Below are 19,202 nucleotides of genomic sequence, written 5' to 3'. Positions count from 1 at the left end.
TGTCCAGACTGTTCTAGAACGATCAGTCAGTCAACAAGAGGAACCTGATCTCTGCTTCGGGAGGTTATTATTGTCTGGCCTTGGAAATGTCCTTATCCTGCAACATCAAAAAAGCCACGCTCACCCTTGAGTTATTTCTGCGTGTTATTGTTTAAATGATTCTTACTGGATGGTTACTACTTTGATTTTATTAGTAAAAAGAATAAAAATATTTAAATGAGATTTTTTTGTGGGGAGAGTCCTGCTTAGTTTACTATTTTTCCTTTAAAAATTAATTTGTAGAAAGATAATTAGAAGCTGTATTAATAATACCCCATGTTCTAATTTTCTTTCTGTTGCTGTGATAAAATGCTCTGGGGGAAAAAAGAAGACAACTTAGAGGAGGAAAGGAATTATTTGGCTTCCACTTCTAGGTCACCACGGCCCATCACTGAGGGAAGTCAGGTGGGGAACTCAAGCAGGAACGTGAAGGTGGAACCATGGAGAAATGCTGCTTTTGTTTAGCTTTCTTGTACAGCCCTGACCACCCACTGAAAGAACGGCACTTCTCAAAGTGGGCTCGACCCGCAGACATCAACTGTCAGTCAAGACAATCCCCTCACAGACATGCCCTCAGTCCAGCCCGATTTGGGACATCCTCTAACTGAGTCTCCTTTCTCCAGTCACTGTGGGGTGTGTCAGGTTGGCAGTTAAAGCTAACTAGGACACCCCGTTTCTCATCATGTTTTCATGGGTTAGTTCTCAGCCTCTCTTGGTAGTTTTCTTTTCCTTTTGGGTGAAGATGGCGTACTGAGGATTGAATTTAGGGCCCAGTGCGTGCTAGGCAAGCACTACTGAACAACACCCCCAGTCTCTACTGGTAATTTTCTCACTGTATTGTGCCCTCTGTGTAGGAGCTCTCCCTCTTATGTCTCAGTAAGGACTCTCGATTCTTGTGTTGTTCATTGGTTATAATGCACTACCAGTCTTACCAATTGGGATTTCCAAGCCCTTCCAGATTTGTCCAGTAGAACCCTCTGTCTAGCTTTTCTGTCCTTGGCCATATCTTCATATCCCTTGAGTACTCATGGTCTATCTAGTGCCTTTTCTGCCCCTTGTAATCAGCCATTTTTAAGGAGCTATTGTGTTTATAAGGGAGAATGCTGTTAAGAACTAAAGGTGTGGCTATTTGGATGTCAGAGTGTTCTCCTTGGCTGGGGTGTCACTGCCTCCAGGGTCTCCCATTGTGTAGAGCTACAGGTGCAAGCATGTGTGGTGTGTGCTTCTGTGTGTGTGTGTGTGTGTGTGTGTGTGTGTGTGTGTGTGTGTGTGTGTGCGCGCGCGCGCGCGCGCGTGCCTGTGAGTGTGTGCCCATGTGCGTGTGGTCTAAGGTGAGAGTCTACGTAAACACAAGCATACAGTTCTGAATATGTCATCCCTTTAACTCTTTAACAGGTGGCTCAACCCCTTGTTTAAAACCGGTCATACTCGGAGATTGGAGGAAGATGACATGTACTCAGTGCTTCCAGAAGACCGCTCAAAGCACCTTGGAGAGGAACTGCAAGGGTAAGCCGTGCGAAGCCATAAGAGCAGTGCCGCTTATGGCTTGCAGTAGGTTTGGCCTTCGCCTTGCTGGGGCTTCTTCATTCTCCCAGCATTGTGCACTTCCTCTCAGGTTGTCCTGGCTGAGCCTGACTGAGTGTCCTGGGGAAAGAAAGCCTGCGTTGGTAGATGAGGGGAGCTTGCTCCTTAGGCCCTCCGTGCCTGGGGGTGGTTTACACCAGAGCGGGTGCCTTCTCTGGCTCCCGAGGATGCTGTAATCCCGCAAAGCTCGGCAGTAACTTGTTCCCTGAGATGTTCCCCCTTGAGGCTCATTTTTCTGGTGCAACAAAGTCTGCCTCACACATCTTTCTGGGTCCCTCAGGACAATTAGCCAGTGTTTGTGCTGCATCCTCAGGATAACCCTGTCATAAACACTTGTCTGGCCTCCTGTCAGCCCCTCTTTTACACAATGGCCATGCATGGTGTTGTTGACTCAGCTTCTGTCTTATTGTAGGTACTGGGATAAAGAACTTCTGAGAGCCAAGGAGGACGCGCGGAAGCCTTCCTTAACCAGGGCAATCATAAGGTGTTACTGGAAATCCTACGTGGTTCTGGGAATTTTTACTTTAATAGAGGTAAATATTTGTTATATCCCGGCACCTGTTTCTGAGCGGGTGGACAAGGAGGAGACCTGCTAACTGGTGGTCATTGTTGAAATGAGGAGACCAGCGGGAAGGAGAGGCCAGATGTGTTTTGAAAGTGTGTTGAGCTCAGGGAAGAGGCGTGATGAAGTTCATTACTGTGTGTCTTTGGGGCGGGAGATGCTCAGGTGATTGAAGGATGTTACTGTTTCTTCTAAGTATTAAAATCCAGTGTCACGGCTCAGCAGCTAACAGCATTTACTGCTCTTGCAGAGATGGGAGATTCAGTTCCCAGCACCCACATGGTGGCTCACAACCATCCCCACGTCCAGTTCAAAGGAATCCCACACCGTCTTCTCACTTCTGTGGGCTCTAGCATATACACAGTGCACACACATTACACTCAGGTGCGTGCACGTGTGCACACACACACACACGCACACACACACACGCACGCACGCACGCACGCACGCGCGCACACACACGCACATACACACACACACACACACACACACACGCACATACACACACATACACACACACACGCACATACATACACACACACACACACACACATACACACACATACACACACACACACACACACGCACATACATACACACACACGCACGCGCACGCACGCACGCACACACACACACACACACACACACACGCACGCACATGCACACGATACATTTTTAGAAACGTTGACAGACCAGTGTCACAGGAAGCCGGCAGCATTCCGTAGCACACTGTGAATGCTGGTGTTCGGTCGGTGCTGTACACGCACAGAGTCACCTTTGATCACACTTGAGGAGACATGTCCTGTGGTTTGGAAGAAGTGCATTTGGACCAGAGCCCAGAATAACCGTGCCCAACAAGTAATTGTTAAGTTCACCATGCCAAGTCCCATAAATGCTTTCCTGGGATGGTATTGTCAACTCTCCCCACCCAGGTAAATAAGACTTGGTGCCATGTGCCTCGGCTAGACCTGGTGCCCCAGAGGCCAGGAGTTACTCACCCCCTCCCAGTGGCTGCACATGGAGAACTGTACCTGCTCTGGGCCTTGGTGCCGCTTGAACTCTAGTGACCTCCTGTGCCACTCACCCTGGGCTTCTCTTCTTGCTGTGGAACAGATTGCTGCTCTAAGGTTGAGTTTTGGTAGCCTGGGATTGCAGAGTGGCTACAAGTGGTCATTCCCTGATAAACCATAGATGGAAAGGCTGTGAGACTCTCCAGGACTGTCCAGTAAGACAGTCTCCTGCCTAGGCGACAGGGCCCGTGCTCCTCAGTGGCTTGTTGGAGGGCATCCTGAAAACTTGGCTGTGTGGCTTGACCCCTTGGTGGTGTGTTTAAGAGAGAAATACTATTTGTGTTTTTATTATGTATATGTGTGTTTATGCCGCATGCAGTGGGATGTCTGAGGAGGCCAGGGGAAGAGGTCTGCTGGAGTTACAAGGTCGTTTTGAGCCTCCTGACCTGGGTGCCGGCAGTTCAGTAATGAAAAAAGGTTCTTGAGAAATGCAGCCTGCCTGGAACTGTGTCTGAGTCCTTTATACACGATGCTGATTTTATTCCTTTTAGGGATTTGGTTATGTGGGAGGTTTACTTGTGATCAGCAACCCCCCTCCCCCCCCACCCCGCCAAGTACCAAGTTGTCAGTACTGTATGCCCAGGGTCACCCTAAAACGTAAATGACAGAGCTGAGTTTCCATTTCAGGAGCTCTGAGATGAGCCCAAACCTTCTGGACTAGGGCTGGTCTGAGGTCATGAACTTGGCCCTTAGTATCTCAAGTGGCTGTTGCTTGACTTTAGCCCTGGGATGATGGTGCCAAGATGGCCTTGGAGCAGTGGTGGCACATGCATTTGTCAATTAGGATATGTTCCAAGTTGCAGCATCTCCTGGGGCCAGATAGTTCCACACAGTACTGGAGAGTGGCTGTCACTAGCCGGTTAGCGTGTTGCAGGGTGTCCAGGTGGACCTGGAGTCCTGAACCTGAGGTTGGGCTGCCTCACACACCCACATTCCACACCCTCTGTTAAAGCAGTGCTTTCCCCATTAGAACTTTTCCATTGTACGCCTTTAGAGCGCTGTCTTGTTGGTTTATGGTCTGATACTGGACGAGACTGCCCGATTCCTTTGATGGATGCACTGACCGAATGCAGTGGCTCACACTGATTTTGTTTTTTTTTCTTTTTTTTAATTTTTTAAATCATTTTTTAATTTGAATTAGAAACAAGATTGTTTTACATGTCAATCCCAGTTCCCTCTCCCTCCCCTCCTCCCCTAACAACCCCCAACTAACACCCTGCCTATCACATAGCCTTTCTTCTATTCTTCTTCCCCTGACTAAATCTTCCTGCTCCCTCATGTCCTCCTCACCCCTCCTCTTCTCCCCTTCTCATTCTCATAGCTCCCTCCCCCCTCTTCCCATGCTCTCATTTTGCCCAGGGGATCGTGACCCTTTCCCCTTCTCCAGGGGACCATGTATGTCTCTCTTAGGGTCCTCCCTGTTTCCTAGCTTCTCTGGCAGTGTGGATTGTAGGCTGGTAATCCTTACTCTATGTCTAAAATCCACATATGAGTGAGTACATATCATGATTGTCTTTTTGTGATTGGGTTACCTCACTCAGAATGGTTTCTTCTAGTTCCATCCATTTTCCTGCAAATTTCAAGGTTTCAATTTTTTTTTTCCACTGAGTAGTACTCCATTGTGTAAATGTACCACATTTTCTCTATCCATTCTTCAGTTGAGGGGCATCTAGGCTGCTTCCAGTTTCTGGCTATTACAAATAATGCTGCTATGAACATTGCTGAACAGATGTCCTTGTTGTATGAATGTGTTTCTTTTGGGTATATGTCTAGGAGTGGAATTGCTGGATCTTGTGGTAGACTCATTCCCATTTTCTTGAGGAGTCTCCATACTGATTTCCAAAGTGGCTGTACAAGTTGGCACTCCCACCAGCAGTGGAGGAGTGCTCCCCTTTCTCCACATCCTCTTCAGCATAAACTGCCATTCTCTGCTGTGACCGTCCAAGGCACTGAAATCTGGGGAGCTATGAGTCACTTGGGTTCCGCTAGGAAAACTTTTGGGATTTCTTTTTTTTTTTTTGTTTTACTCCTGTCACTCAAAAGAAGCATGCAATCCAGTGAAAATACTTTGGTTTTCACAGACTGGCCCATTGATGCTGATGATTTGGAGGAGTCAGAAATAATTTCTTACTGGGAAGTTAGTAAGGATCAACAGACACTTCAAGAATTCATGTCCCCATGGGTGTGGTGGCACATGCCTATTTCTCAAATAGGTGGGAGGTTAAGCAAGACGAGGGAAGGTTCAGGTTGGCTGGGCTAGTGAAACCTTGTCGCAAACACAGGAAGAAATTGCCTTCAGATGATGTTTTATGATTTTTGTGTGTGTTCCTTCACTCTTGGCTGTGATTCTGTACTTGGCAAAAGCAACTTAAGGAAGTGCTTGCTGGGGCTCACGGTTTGAAGAGCACATAGCCCGTCAGGGCAGGAGAGCTTGTTGGCTGCCACAGGAAGCGATGGTCATATTGCATCCATAGCCAGGAAGCAGAGTGCTGAATGCCAGTGTTCTGTCTTCTCCTTACTCAGCCCAGGTCCGTAGTCCATAGAGTGTTGTTACCCACATTCAGGGTGGGTCTCCCCTCAGAGGCATGCCCTGAAGTGTATCTCCTGGGTAATTCTGTGTCCAGGAGGATTGGCAGTCACTGTGAACCATCAGGTTTCCATCCTCGTGGCTCGTTCCTGAGCCAGATGAGGTGAGGGTTTAGTAGTTGATTTTATGAGTTGTTTTTTGTTTTGTTTTGTTTTGTTTTGTGATCTCTGTGTTGTTCATTGCTCTGTGAGCTTTATACAGTAGACGGATGAACTCAGTGTGGCACTTTATACAAAACAGGTGTATTTTTTGGTGACTCAAAAGCACGAGAAACTCCTCTGGGACCTGTGTCCACCTGTGTTGACACCTAAGCTGTGTGACCCACCCACATGAGCAGGGCCTTCCTCGAGGGTTGATAGGGGCACCACCACAGAGAGGCAGCATGATGCTAGTTGCAGGAGAAGCCTTGCATTGTGATTTCTCAGTATTGCCACACCTCGTCTTGTGAGAACTGAGGACTGACTGTAATGTTTGGAGAATCAAGTATGATAGCCACTGAAGACACACTCTTACAGACCAGTAAAGGCCAGCTCAGAGCAGACAGTGAGTTTCCAGCGTGTCTGCCCCCCGGGTGCACCTCCACGGAAACACCATGGGGACAGAAATGTGTTTCCACACACCCGAAGCCCTCACAGTAAAGAGCGTGGTGGGAGAGTCTTTGCAGGCCGCCTCCTCAGTCCTTCCAGGCCTGGGGTTTGAACGGTGAGATTTCTTGTCTGTGGGAGCCTCAGTGGATTCTCCTATTTGTAGTGCCTGTCACAGGCAAGGCCTGGCAGGGGTTGGCTAAGTCTTGTTCTCTTGATCTTTGGCAAGAAGGGCCACTGTAGGCTGGCAGCCTCATGTGGTGACTTGGCCTTTGGCCAGGACTGTTTTCTTTCAGAGTTTTACTTTCATTTTATTTGTGTGAGTGTTTTGCCTGTGCACGTACGTCTCTCTTTCTCTCTCTCTCTCTCTCTCTCTCTCTCTCTCTCTCTCTCTCTCTCTCTCTCTCTCTCTCTCTCTGTGTGTGTGTGTGTGTGTGTACTGTATGCATGTAGTACCCACAGAGGCCAGAAGAGGGCATTGGATCCTTTGGAGACGGGGTTGGGTACTGTTGACTTGATTGTCTGTGGTACAGGTGGAGGCTGTAGGCGTTATTGGAGACTGCCATAGAGGTAGCCCAAGGTCAGGGGTCAACAGTCAGTTCTATGGTGACATCTTCTGTGCCTTTACTCAGGGCTGATCCCTGGGGGGTGCCCTGGCCCTTTGGGTTTCACAGTTCTTTGTTCTAAGTGCCTCTCACAGTCAGTCAGCTCATCCTAGGAGGCCAAGGAATGGACACCATGGGGAGGGTGGCTCAGGCAGGGACAGGTGGGGCAAGTCTTGAATAAAACCCGGAGTGTTGGGTTGTGTGTACCCTGTGGATTCTTGGGCAGTCTCCATTAGTTAGTTTGTTTGTTTGTTTTAATGTTGACCATGATGACTCTGAGTGAGAAACAAAGGAAAATGCTTTTAAGTATTTTCTTTAAAGAAGTCAGAGGATCAATTGCTTCTCTGGAAAAAGATTGTATTTGTAATGGCGGGAGACGGAGACCAGCAGCTAAAGCCAACTGTCCCCAAATGGGGCTCTCCATGCAACTCCCAGGGACACTTGGCTTTCACAAACAGCTCTACTCAAGACTGCGTATTCTGCCATGGCTGTCTGTCAGCAGCGGGGTTTCAGAAGCTGTCCGTGAAGCTGTCGTGAGAGCTAATGTCTTAGCCACTCATCATAGCCTTTTCTCGTGCCCTTTAATTTAATTTTCTAACATTCTGTGCAAGGGCGGAACCCAGAGCATTGAGCATTGCCAGGGTCTTCCTCCCTGTGATCTAAAGAAAGCAGTCACAACTCACCCCACTGTGGCATTATCTGGTCATCCCCAGGTCGCTTCTGACGTGGACAGGGCAGACTACCTAAGCTGTAGAGGGTATATATAGCACACAACGCAGTGGGACTGTGGCAGATCTGACTTTACAGCAAATGTGTTATGTCCGATGTCCATCCCCTCCCCTGTACTCCCCTGGCACCCTTGGAGGAACATTAGGAGGAGGAGTTTGTGTGTCCCCACTGTGGTACTCCTTGCTTAGCCGCTTGCCACCAGGGCCAAGTTTTGGGGGACATGTTCATCCATAGAGTTGTAAGAACACTCTGGAAACACAAAAATAAACCAGAACCAGGAGCCTCTGTTTGCCTCTGAGCTACACTTCAGTGTTTTAGCAGCTCATGTTGAGGCTTGAGTCGTCCAGAACCCTGCTCACTCCATTTTGAAGCTGTTCCCACATATCACCTCATTTATCTCAGGATGTTTCAGTCTGTGCCTTTAGCAGCTGGGCTTTTCTCTGGAGAGTTATACTGTTCCACAGACACATTAACAAGACTTTAATATCCTCAGTGTGTCTTGCCAGGGCTCTTTTCACACCTTTGTTTTTTTTAACCTACATTTTATTGATTAATTTGAATACTATATTGCCAACTAGGGCTTTTGGGCTCAAGGTGTTCTTCCAGCCTTAGCTCAGCTAAGATAGTTGGGATTATCAGTACAGGCACCAATGTAGCTGCCATCCATCCATCCATCCACCCATCCATCCATCCATCCATCCATCCACCCATCCATCCATCCATCCATCCTTTCTTGTAATTATGTGTAACATGAGAACAGTACCAGCAGGCATCAGCAGAGGGCTTAGGCATTGTAGGTGGCTGTGAACCACCCAGCTTTTGTGTGGGAATTCGAACTCAGACCTTCTGCAAGAGTGGTGTGTGCTCTTCACTGGCAGCCCAATTCTGCAGCACCTCATTTCCGCTGTGCTGTGGACTGGTAGTCCCATGACATGCACAGTGTTGACTTAGGTGGTTTTGTTCTTTTCTGTTTCCCTGGCTGTCCTTCACTCTACAGTTACCTTTGCTGTGTTGTTTTTGTAACTGAAAACACCGAGCTGCTTGTTTAGCAGCAGTTCCCACAGTCTGGCTTGGCCTGATGGCATTCTCCTCCTGAGTCACGGAACATGTTCTCCTGGCAGCAGGAGTTGTAGATAAGAAGTGTGTCTGACTCCGCCCCACTCGCCGGGGACCTGCCATCACTACAGGGGACCTAGTGTGTGCTTGCTGTTTTCCCGTGTGCGTGCGTGCGTGCGTGCGTGCGTGCGTGCGTTCGTGTGTGTGTGTGTGTGTGTGTGTGTGTGTGTGTGTGTGTGTGTGGTGTGTGTGTGTGTGTGTGTGTGTGTGTGTGTGTGTGTGTGTGTGTGTGTGTGTGTGTGTATGTGTGTGTGTGTGTATGGTGTGTGTGTGTGTATGGTGTGTGTGTGTGTGTGTGGTGTGTGTGTGTGTGTGTGTGTGTGTGTATGGTGTGTGTGTGCGTGTATGGTGTGTGTGTGTGTATGGTGTGTGTGTGTATGGTGTGTGCGTGCGTGTATGGTGTGTGTGTGCGCGTGCGTGCGTGCGTGTGTGTGTGTGTGTGTGTGTGTATGGTGTGTGTGCGTGTATGGTGTGTGTGTGCGTGTATGGTGTGTGTGTGTGTGTATGGTGTGTGTGTGTGTATGGTGTGTGTGTGCGTGTATGGTGTGTGTGTGCGCGTGCGTGCGTGCGTGTGTGTGTGTGTGTGTGTGTGTATGGTGTGTGTGTGTGTGGTGTGTGTGTGTGCGTGTGTGTGTGTGTGTGTGTGTGTATGGTGTGTGTGTGTGTATGGTGTGTGTGTGTGTATGGTGTGTGTGTATGGTGTGTGTGTGTGTGTATGGTGTGTGTGTGTGTGTGTGTATGGTGTGTGTATGGTGTGTGTATGGTGTGTGTGTGTATGGTGTGTGTGTGTGTGGTGTGTGTGTGTGTGTGTGTGTGTGTGTGTATGGTGTGTGTGCGTGTATGGTGTGTGTGTGCGTGTATGGTGTGTGTGTGTGTGTATGGTGTGTGTGTGTGTATGGTGTGTGTGCGTGTATGGTGTGTGTGTGCGCGTGCGTGCGTGTGTGTGTGTGTGTATGGTGTGTGTGTGTATGGTGTGTGTGTGTATGGTGTGTGTGTGTGTATGGTGTGTGTGTGTATGGTGTGTGTGTGTGTGTGTGTGTATGGTGTGTGTGTGTGTGTGTGTGTATGGTGTGTGTATGGTGTGTGTATGGTGTGTGTGTGTGTGTGTGTGTGTGTGTGCGCTCTCGCGAGTGCACTGTTAGAAGATGTTCATGGTTAAGGGGAGATGGCTTCAAAATGGTGGCAGTTATTTTCCCACCTCCTTTGCTGTCTGTAATCTTCCCCCAATCTGAAGGCTTCCCCCCTGGATAGCCTTCCAGTTACCCTAAGGTGTAGTATGCGTGGAAAACTCAAGAAACTTTCTTAACTTCTTGTCTTCTAAATTAGTTTTCAGACTGTGAGTGGTCCTTTGGCATTCCCCACTGGGACTCAGGAGCTTTTTGTTGGCCCAGAAAAAGAGATAATCTTTAAAGAAAGCTGCTCTTGTCTTCTCTGCTGCCTTCCCACACTCCTTTAAGAGATGGTTGTATTTCAGTTAAGTCCTTTTAAATATTTATTTATCAGTGTTTGTGAGTGTGTGGGCATGAGTGTGTGTGTGTGTGTGTGTGTGTGTGTGTGTGTAGGTCGGTCAGAGAACAAGTTTGGCAGTCAGTTCTCTCCTTCTCCCATGGGTTCCAGGGATCAAACTCGGGTCACCATGCTTGCATGTCCGGCTGAGCCATCTTGATGGCTGGAGGTCACTTTAAAAGCCAGTGATGAATCATCTTTCCCTTTGGTGAACACAGTGTTTCTGTGCCCTGATTCTCCCCTGCTGTGTTGAGCTCCAGAGCTTTTGTTCTGTGGTTTTGAAACTTGTAGGTTCTGGGTTCCTGTGTACTCTTGTGTTGACGCCCACTGTATGGAAGTATTCCTGATAGAAACAAACTAAGGCCTTGCAATTTCCACACAGCATGTCCAATGTGCCCTAAGACTCAGTCAACAATGGTGATGTTCACCTGGGACGGTTTCTGCCTTCAGGAACCTCCTTTGGTAGGAGAGCTCAGGCCCCACACACTTTGTCGCTGGAATCTGAATCTGGGCATAAGTGGATCACACACATCCACGAATGTTTGCACCCCCTCTGTGGTCTCCCGGTGCAGTCATCTTCTCTGAGACCTTGGTGGCGATGCGGTCCCCAGATCCTCTGTGTTCGTCATCACCGTCTTCTCCACTTAACCCATGTCCCTTGCCCCTCCTTTCTAAAGTCTCCTGGCCCCGCCGCCGCTCCCCCCACAGCTCACTCATCGCTGCTTGGCGGTCTCACTGCAGCCTGATTTTCTCAGCGTTTTCAGTTTCCTATGCTGTTTCCATCACACAGATGAGGGTCTGCAAAGCTGGACAGGAAGTGTTTTGGATCCTAAGAGAGCATGCGGGGACAATGTCCCATCAAGCTCTGCAGTAAGAACAAAGCAGTATGCCCAAGTGCCGAGACTCGGAGGGCGATACCAAATCTCCACTGAGAAAAGCTGCCTTCAAGGGCTCGGAGGCTGGGACACAGGACCTATTACCGCTGTGCCTCATAGCTGTGCCAACATAAAATCATTGACTTACTTACAACATCTGCTTTTTGTATGTGTGATTTTTTTCCCTTTCTTTTTAGTGGGGGTGGGAGGACTGGGAAACTGGACTGTGTGGTTCTGACTGAACTTTGTGGACCAAGCCTGAAGGTTGGACAACATCTGTAGAACTTTGGGTGCTGGGGCTTTGAGGGTTCCTCTTGCACTCTGATAGTTCCATGAGATTTCAGTTGAGAATTCGGAGGCTACAAAGGGCAGGAAAGCGCAGGGAGCGTCTTTGGTGGGGCACAGAATGGGTCTAAGACGAAGGTAGGTTTCTGTTTTTGAAGACAGACAGGCCCTTCCATGTAGTTCAGGCCAGCTCCACTTCTGAATCACCTTCCCTCCCCGGTTCCCAGAAAGCTTAATTCTGTTCAGTTAAAAACTTGCTCATAAGTATTTTTGTAGCTGCTTCATTGTTTCTACCTAGGTGAGGGCTGGTCTATAGGAGGAGGGAAATATGTTACCCATTAAGAAAAAGCCCAGAGACTTAAACGGATTGTTAGACGTCATGTCGCAGCTGGGACACACAGGTGCTTCAGCAACCGGGGAGGCCTGGCTTTCCTTGGTTACTTCTTTTGTTGTGTTTGCCAAGTCTTTCACTGTTTTCCCTGTCAAACTCACTCCTTGTGAGTGTCAGAATTGGGAGGAGGCGACAATAACTCCATGACTTCATTCAGATTATCAGGCAAATTTGAATCGGTATGAGTTGCTCCTGGGCTCTCAGTGGAGGGCCCAGGTTGGTGCGCTGTGGACCCAGCTGTCCTGGCTGGTCCTAGGGCCTGGGTCCCCGATAGGAACAGCCTGGCCTCCTTGATTCTCAGGGTAAACCCTGGGGTTTCATGGTAGTAAATGCTACACAGCCATTGAGATTATGTTGTCAGGTACTCTGGAATTGATTCTCTGTGCTTCTTGAAAGATGTGATTGGGGGTGGAGGTGATGAGGAGCCTTGGAGATGACCTTGACTGTCAGGCTTTTATTGAGTAGACTGTCCTTCTGTGTAATACACAGAACTCCCATGACCTTGTGGAAGGGTGTGTGTGTGTGTGTGTGTGTGTGTGTGTGTGTGTGTATACAGTGTGTGAGATTTGGTGTCATTTGAGAAACTGAGGCATCCCCTGTAAATGTGCTGACTGGGGACCAGCTCGTTGGGAAGACGTTTTAGGTTTTTGTTTCTCTTATTCTCTTTTTCTTTCCCTATTGTGTATGGATTAGGATCCCCCCCTTCCCAAGGTCCCAAGGATGGAAAATAGTCAGCTGTTTGCATATCTATGTTATTTAGAAGGGAAAGTGGTTCAAAGTCAAGTGTTTGACAGAGTTCCCAGCCTGCCTTTTCATCCTTGAGGAGGAGGAAGTGGCATGGGCCTACGTGTTTACTTTTGGTGACTTTGATTTGCAGTGAGTGTTTGGTTTTTTTTTTTTTTTTCCTGGGGGAGGGGACTGTGCAGATTTGCAGGGAGGAAGTGGGTTAAGGGGAGCCAGTGGCCTGTGAGTCAGGAAAATACTTGTTGTGCACTGAGGGCTCCATTTCTTCCGTGCTGGACAGAAAGTGACTACCCCCCCCCCCAGCCTCTCACCTCATTGGTATAGGATTTTGACTTTTGTCTTAGAGAACAGATGGTTATTAATCTTGATTTATAGTCAAATCCTAGTGCTTTAAGACTGGTAGAAAACCACTGGTGCTGTTAGTTTTTAGCCCAGGCTGACTCAGTGGGGGTAGCAGTCACCCGGGCACACTTCAGTGTCTAGGGGGTAGAGACACATGACACCCGTCTCCCTGGGAACCTTGCAAGCCCTGCACCTTTTTTAGAGGCACGGTAGAAGGGCTGGGGTGCAATGACAGGCAGAGCCTGAGCTGAGAAGGTTGGGGCGTTCTCTTTTTGTCCTGTTTTCCCAAATATCTTAGCTGCTAAGGCTGGAACAGCAGGAAGAGGTGGCGTGAGTGGGCCTTTTGTGAGTGGACCACACCTTCACTTCCTGTTAGGCTGGGCGGGACATTGAGAGGTCATAGGAAGCAGGGTGGATCAAGAGCTGACATGCCTGTATTTAAGCAAATAACAAGCCCTTTCCCTCTTTGGCCACTATGGTTTTTTTTTCTTATTCATTTTCAGCCAGGATTTATTTGTCAGCCTGCCAGATATTTTTTTTTTTCAAAGCTGATTCTAGCATGTATTGAGCATCCTTGGGAACTAGTCACAGTGTACTATTGTGTTATTGCCTTTGAGCTTGTGATTTTGAGTTCAGGTTAGAATACTGATTTGCTCTTATAATGATAGATAGAAGCAATTTTCTTTCCCTTACGTCAGGGGTGAGGGACGTATAGATGTAAAGCTTGTGTTGAGAAAAATTGCCTATTGTGCCCAAATTCTGAAACCCCCAAATCACCAAGAGGCCCATTTTGGTGCAAAAGCAAAGAGTCTGTTATTTCAGTTTAACGAGCTTACCCCATTAGCTCGGGCCCTTTCGTCCATCCACCGTGGTGGATTGCTGGAGAAAGACCCCTAGAAACCATGAGACGGGGTCTTATAGGGCAGCGTAAGGGGAGTGTCTAGGGGTATGCAATAGTCTCAGAATTGGTGCGCTCCTAGGCTTGGACGACCTGCCCTGTGTTGATTGGTCAACTGGTTGTTATGGCCCATAGGCCCTCCCAGGGCGGTTGCTATGCTCTGGCTATGCTCTGCACGTCACTGCTGTGCACTGTAAAGCACACCCAGAGCTGTAAAGCATAGCCCTGCCAGCTAACTTCTGATTGGTTCCTTGCCACAAGGAGGGCATCTCACCTCCTAGTGACCAGGACAGAAGGGGCAAGGTCAGGCCAGTACGTGTTAGCCTGTCATGGCTGCTAAAATGGGGTGTGGGGTGGGGTGGGGTGGTGGTCCCTTAATGGTGTGGTTTGTATTTTTTATTTTTATTTTTTTGTGGTTTGTATTTGTAATGAATGTTTTTGTTTTTGTTTTCTTTCAGGAAAGCACCAGGGTAGTCCAGCCCATATTTTTAGGGAAAATTATTGAGTATTTTGAAAAGTATGACCCCAACAACTCTGTGGCTTTGCACACAGCCTACGGCTACGCCTCGGTGCTGTCGGTGTGCACGCTTGTCCTGGCCATATTGCATCACTTGTATTTCTATCACGTGCAGTGTGCCGGGATGAGGCTTAGGGTCGCCATGTGCCACATGATCTACCGCAAGGTAAGTGATGCTGACTTGGCAAAGCGTGCGCTCCAGAAAGCATTCTGGGAATGCGTCCTGTGAATTAGAATCCTGTAAATAAATTGGGTGTTGTGGTGTATACCTGTGTTCTTGGCCCCCTAGGGCTGCCTGACTAGACCTGGTCATAAAACAAACAATTCAAACCTCACTAGAGAAGCTTGCTGTTTGGCTTGGGGTATAAAAATTTATTATTCTTTTTATTATTTATTCTACAAATGTTCCCAGTAGAACATGAAAAGTTTCCTCTTGATGAGGTGCTGGCTGCTTGTAATACCAGGCAAGCTATTGCACTCATAGAGAGTTTTGCTTAAAAAACATAAACGAAGAATTGATTCTCAGTGCTTCCAAGGCTAAAGCTCATGGCTGTATTTATGGAAAGTTTTTTGGTGTTCTTCACTGAAGTCTTCATTGCAACAGGGCTATGTTGGACGACCTGCCCTGTGTTGATTGGTCAACTGGTTGTTATGGCCCATAGGCCCTCCCAGGTGCCACTGCCCTTCAGCCCCAAATAAACACATGGATGCTGTATTTATTATAAAACTGTTGTCCAATGACTAGGACTTCTTACTGGCTAGCTATCTCTTAATTATTAACCCATAACTACTAATCTATTAATTTCTACATGGCCTTATCTTACTGGAGAACGCCTGGCTCATCCTATCTTCCCGGGGTCTCCTTGCGGTGCCTCTCTGCCTCTGTCCCCAGCATTCTCTTTGTCTCCTAACCCCACCTATCTTCCTGCCTCTACTGGCCAATCAGTGTTTTATTTATTAACTAATAAGAGAAACATATATATATATATATATATATACAGAAGGACACCCCCTGTCAGGGCAACAGGGTTTTCAGTATTAAATCTGGGAGAAAAGAGTCTCTGAGAAAGGAAGGGGTATTTTTACACCAACTGTTTAATTATATTTGATCTAGTTTTGTGAAGGTAAAGGGAAATAAATAAAAGCCAAACCCATACTAAATACAGGGCATATTACAGTTGTGTGTCTTAGTGTAACACATTTATTTTAAACTTAGAAAAAGTGATTTTGGAGAAAACTTTAGTTTCCATGTGGCCTGTTGGGACTCTTAAGTGTGTTTTATCTTGCTCCTACTGAAGTTGAATGATAAGAACTGGTGTGATGTGCTCAGCACCTTTTGTGTTGGGGACGCCATATTCATCCTGGTTTTCCCTGACTGTAACAGTTATGAAGATGTCACTAGGAAGCAGCAGCCACCAGGAGGGCAGGTGGGTGTCAGGAGCACCACACACCCATCTACCGTGCTCCCTGGCTTTCCTGTTCTTTTACTTTCATTTATTTATTTTATTTTATGTGTTTTCCCTGTATGTACACACACACACACACACACACACACACACACACACACACACACACACACACTCACACGGCATGTGAATGGTACCTACTGCCTGATAACTGCCTAAAGACTCACATCCTCTGCAAGAGCAACGAGTGTTCTTAATTGCTGAGACTTTTCTCTGGCCATTCTCATTGTTTTTTAGTTGAGTTGCCATTTGGAGATAACATCAAATGGTGGAAACTGCCCCATCATTTACTTCCTTTTGGTTTGTCTAGAACTTCCATGGATTTTGTTCAGCAAATACAGAGTATCCTCCACACGTCTTCCTTCGAGTGGTTTCATTAATCTTGGGGTTGTGTGGTTTGTGGGGGCCTGGCATCTCAGCATCTATTTTAGGCTCTAACAAATACAGTGTTTTCTTGGTCTTCAGTGTGGAAATGGCAGTAATGTCTGTGGGGTCTGATCAAGGGTTCTTTATCTTCACCGTCATCGTCATCATGATGTCTGTGGCAAACGCTTCTAGCACGCAGGAGAATATTGAAATTTCTCTCTAAGTTGTCCAGATTTTAATCTTCCTAGCTGCCGCTTAGTTCGTAAATGCTTAGGAGTTTTCATTACCACTGTACTGCAGACAGCTAATCACACCAGTCAGGTGTGAGCTGCCAGTCCCGGTCATCAGAGCCCTTGTGCAAGTGAGTTCACCTGTTTTTCTTCCTCTTTCCTCTGTCAACACTTTGGAACTGGCCTCCGGGAAATCTGATCCAGCTTGGTAGCTTTGCTTACCTGAACTGTAAGTAAACACCTCCCGAAGGTATTAATTTGTTGGTACAGTTATTCCGGAAGTATCTCTGTGAAGCCCAGAGTTTCTGGGGTCAAACCAAAGACTTAGCCTGAAACGCTAGGAACGTGGGAGAGGTGAATTTCCTCCTGTTGGCCTGGTGCAGGAGGCATGCCGAGGAGGAGCAATAAGATGCTGTATCTCCCGGTACGGCTTCTGTGGGCCGAAGCCGGCCCGAGGTGTGGATCTGGAAGGCCCTTCTGCAAGTGTTTGTAGCTCATGCCCAGGCCTCACGGCCCAATCCGTGGTCCTAGGAGAAACCATCTGGGTGGTAGAAACGGAATGACCGTTTTGCTCATCACTGTAGTTTGGTACTGAATGACATCATGGGATGGGTCTTATTTAAAAATGTCTTGTTGAAGATGGGTGGCACACGCCTTTAATCCCAGCACTTGGGAGGCAGAGGCAGGTGAATTTCTGTGAGTTTGAGGCCATCCTGGTCTCCAGAGCGAGTGCCAGGATAGGCTCCAAAGCTCACAGAGAAACCCTGTCTCAAAAAACCAAAAAAAAAAAAAAAAAAATGTCTTGTTGATCTGAAGAGATGGCTTGGTGGATAAAGTGTTTGACGTGTGAGCATGAGGCTCAGAATTTGGATACACAGACTCCATATAAAGGCCAGGTGGTGTGGTTGCCTGGCCTGACTGTAATCTTAGCACTTAGGAGATGGAGACAGGAGACCTCTGGGCAAGTTTCCTAGTTAGACTAGTCAAGTTGGTAACTTTTGGGTTCACTGAGAGACCATGCCTTAGTATATAATGTGGAGAACAATTCATGACGAAACTGGTGTCCACTTACTCCCCGGTCTCCACTTACTCATGGATGGATATATGCCACACGCACACACATGTCATGAGGTGGCTTGTCATTTATTTACCATCTCAGCTTTGGTGTTGGAACACTGTACTCACTCCCTTTGGAAAGTGAGTGGCTGTCACCTCTATTGAGAGAGACTAGTGTCCTTTGTTTACTAGTTGCCGGTACACCCCTCAGTAATGCTGTTCATCATCCTGGAGCTAGTGTCTCAGATAGCCTGCTTCCCCCATGGAGGGGTGTCTCAGATGGGCTGGTTCCCCCATGGAGGGGTGTCTCAGATGGGCTGGTTCCCCCATGGAGGGGTGTCTCAGATGGGCTGGTTCCCCCATGGAGGGGTGTCTCAGATAGCCTGGTTCCCCCATGGAGGGGTGTCTCAGATAGCCTGGTTCCCCCATGGAGGGGTGTCTCAGATAGGCTGGTTCTCCCATGGAGGAGTGTCTCAGATTTTCTGGTTCTCCCACGGAGGGGTGTCTTGGAGTTGGATCAAGTGCCTGGGGACCAATAAGAAACACTGAGGCAGGTCAAATGGGTTGGAGATTGTAATCCTGGGTCTTTGAGAGCCATTGGACTGGATTTTGGTCTCTATTTTGCTCTTTTCCAAGCTGTAAAATTTTAGATAGTGAAGTCCGTTAATTTCTCACAGCCTCTGTTTCCTGATCTTTAAAAAGGTTTGAAAGAGACTTACCTGCTTCATGGGGGTGTCCTGTCCCCGAGGGTAAAGTAACATGGGTAAAACACTTGGTGTAGAATAGCCATGTTATTGCCAGGCTCTGTGTGGGGTCCTTAGACACGCATCGAGGTTCTGTTTGGGGAGCTCGTACGGGAAGCTCAGTTGTCCACATTGAGTTGTTTTCCTCAGGTAACCTGCACCTGGGCTTCAGTGTCCTCATCTGTAAAACACAAGTGGTATAAGCTCCTACCTCGGTGTGTGGCAAGGACTTGGGTCCGTCTGTGTAGGGCACGTAGTATAGAGTCTGACACGCAGTGAGCGTTCCCACATTCCTGATACCTTTGTCACTGGCACTCAGTCCTGGGGGCTTTGAAGTCACTTAACTAGGTAGATGTGGACAAGGATGGGAAGTGGCGTGCTGTCCTGGTGGTTGTGGGGGTGGGTGTCGGGTCCAGGTAGAACGTGTTTCCAACACTAAGATGGAAGCACAGCGAAGAAATGTAAGGACAGCATCACATTGGGCCCAGTTGACCGAGGGCCCTGATAATAAGCTTATAGCAGGGGTGTTTGGTGAGGGGAGTGGGGTGCATGGGTAGGGGTGCCGTGGGTGAGGGAGGAAGTGCAGGGTGTGCCTTTAGTTGACTAATGGCAGCCATTGACTTTCTGAGTAAGGAACTGAATGATCAGGACATAGCTTCATCTGTTGGCAGCTTCCTGCCTGACAGAGTGAGGGCTCTGTGCGCAGGTAACGGTCTTGGGAATGAGAAGAATTTGAATGGGAGCCAATCATGACTCTCCTATGGGCCCTCCACTGAGTCAGTCACAGTCACCATGTCACTCACTCATTTGATGAGTCATCTCGTCCTCAGGGACACTCTTGTTGCTGTTCCTTCAAAAAGTAGCATTGTGGGTTATCATGAGAAAACATCTTATTTCACCTAATGCC

The 19,202-nt window shown here is 47.9% G+C and overlaps 1 protein-coding gene across 2 annotated transcripts in view; it reads left to right on the top strand.

Annotated features, from left to right (window-relative positions):
* The window catches only part of Abcc4 (ATP binding cassette subfamily C member 4), a 214,724-nt gene that overhangs the window by 35,622 nt on the left and 159,900 nt on the right, over positions 1 to 19,202 (top strand). The window contains exons 2-4 of one of the 2 annotated variants that reach the window (XM_027393941.2): positions 1,435 to 1,545; positions 2,036 to 2,156; positions 14,376 to 14,600. In XM_027393941.2, the coding sequence (XP_027249742.1) occupies positions 1,435 to 1,545; positions 2,036 to 2,156; positions 14,376 to 14,600 (457 nt within the window). The remainder of the gene's footprint in view (positions 1 to 1,434; positions 1,546 to 2,035; positions 2,157 to 14,375; positions 14,601 to 19,202) is intronic. The other variant, XM_027393942.2, reaches the window with a different exon arrangement.

The sequence above is a fragment of the Cricetulus griseus genome (genome assembly GCF_003668045.3).
Source record: "Cricetulus griseus strain 17A/GY chromosome 1 unlocalized genomic scaffold, alternate assembly CriGri-PICRH-1.0 chr1_1, whole genome shotgun sequence".
Lineage (NCBI taxonomy): Eukaryota > Metazoa > Chordata > Mammalia > Rodentia > Cricetidae > Cricetulus > Cricetulus griseus.
Note: the sequence above shows the minus strand (reverse complement) of the source record. Positions and strands in the feature narration are given on the sequence as shown.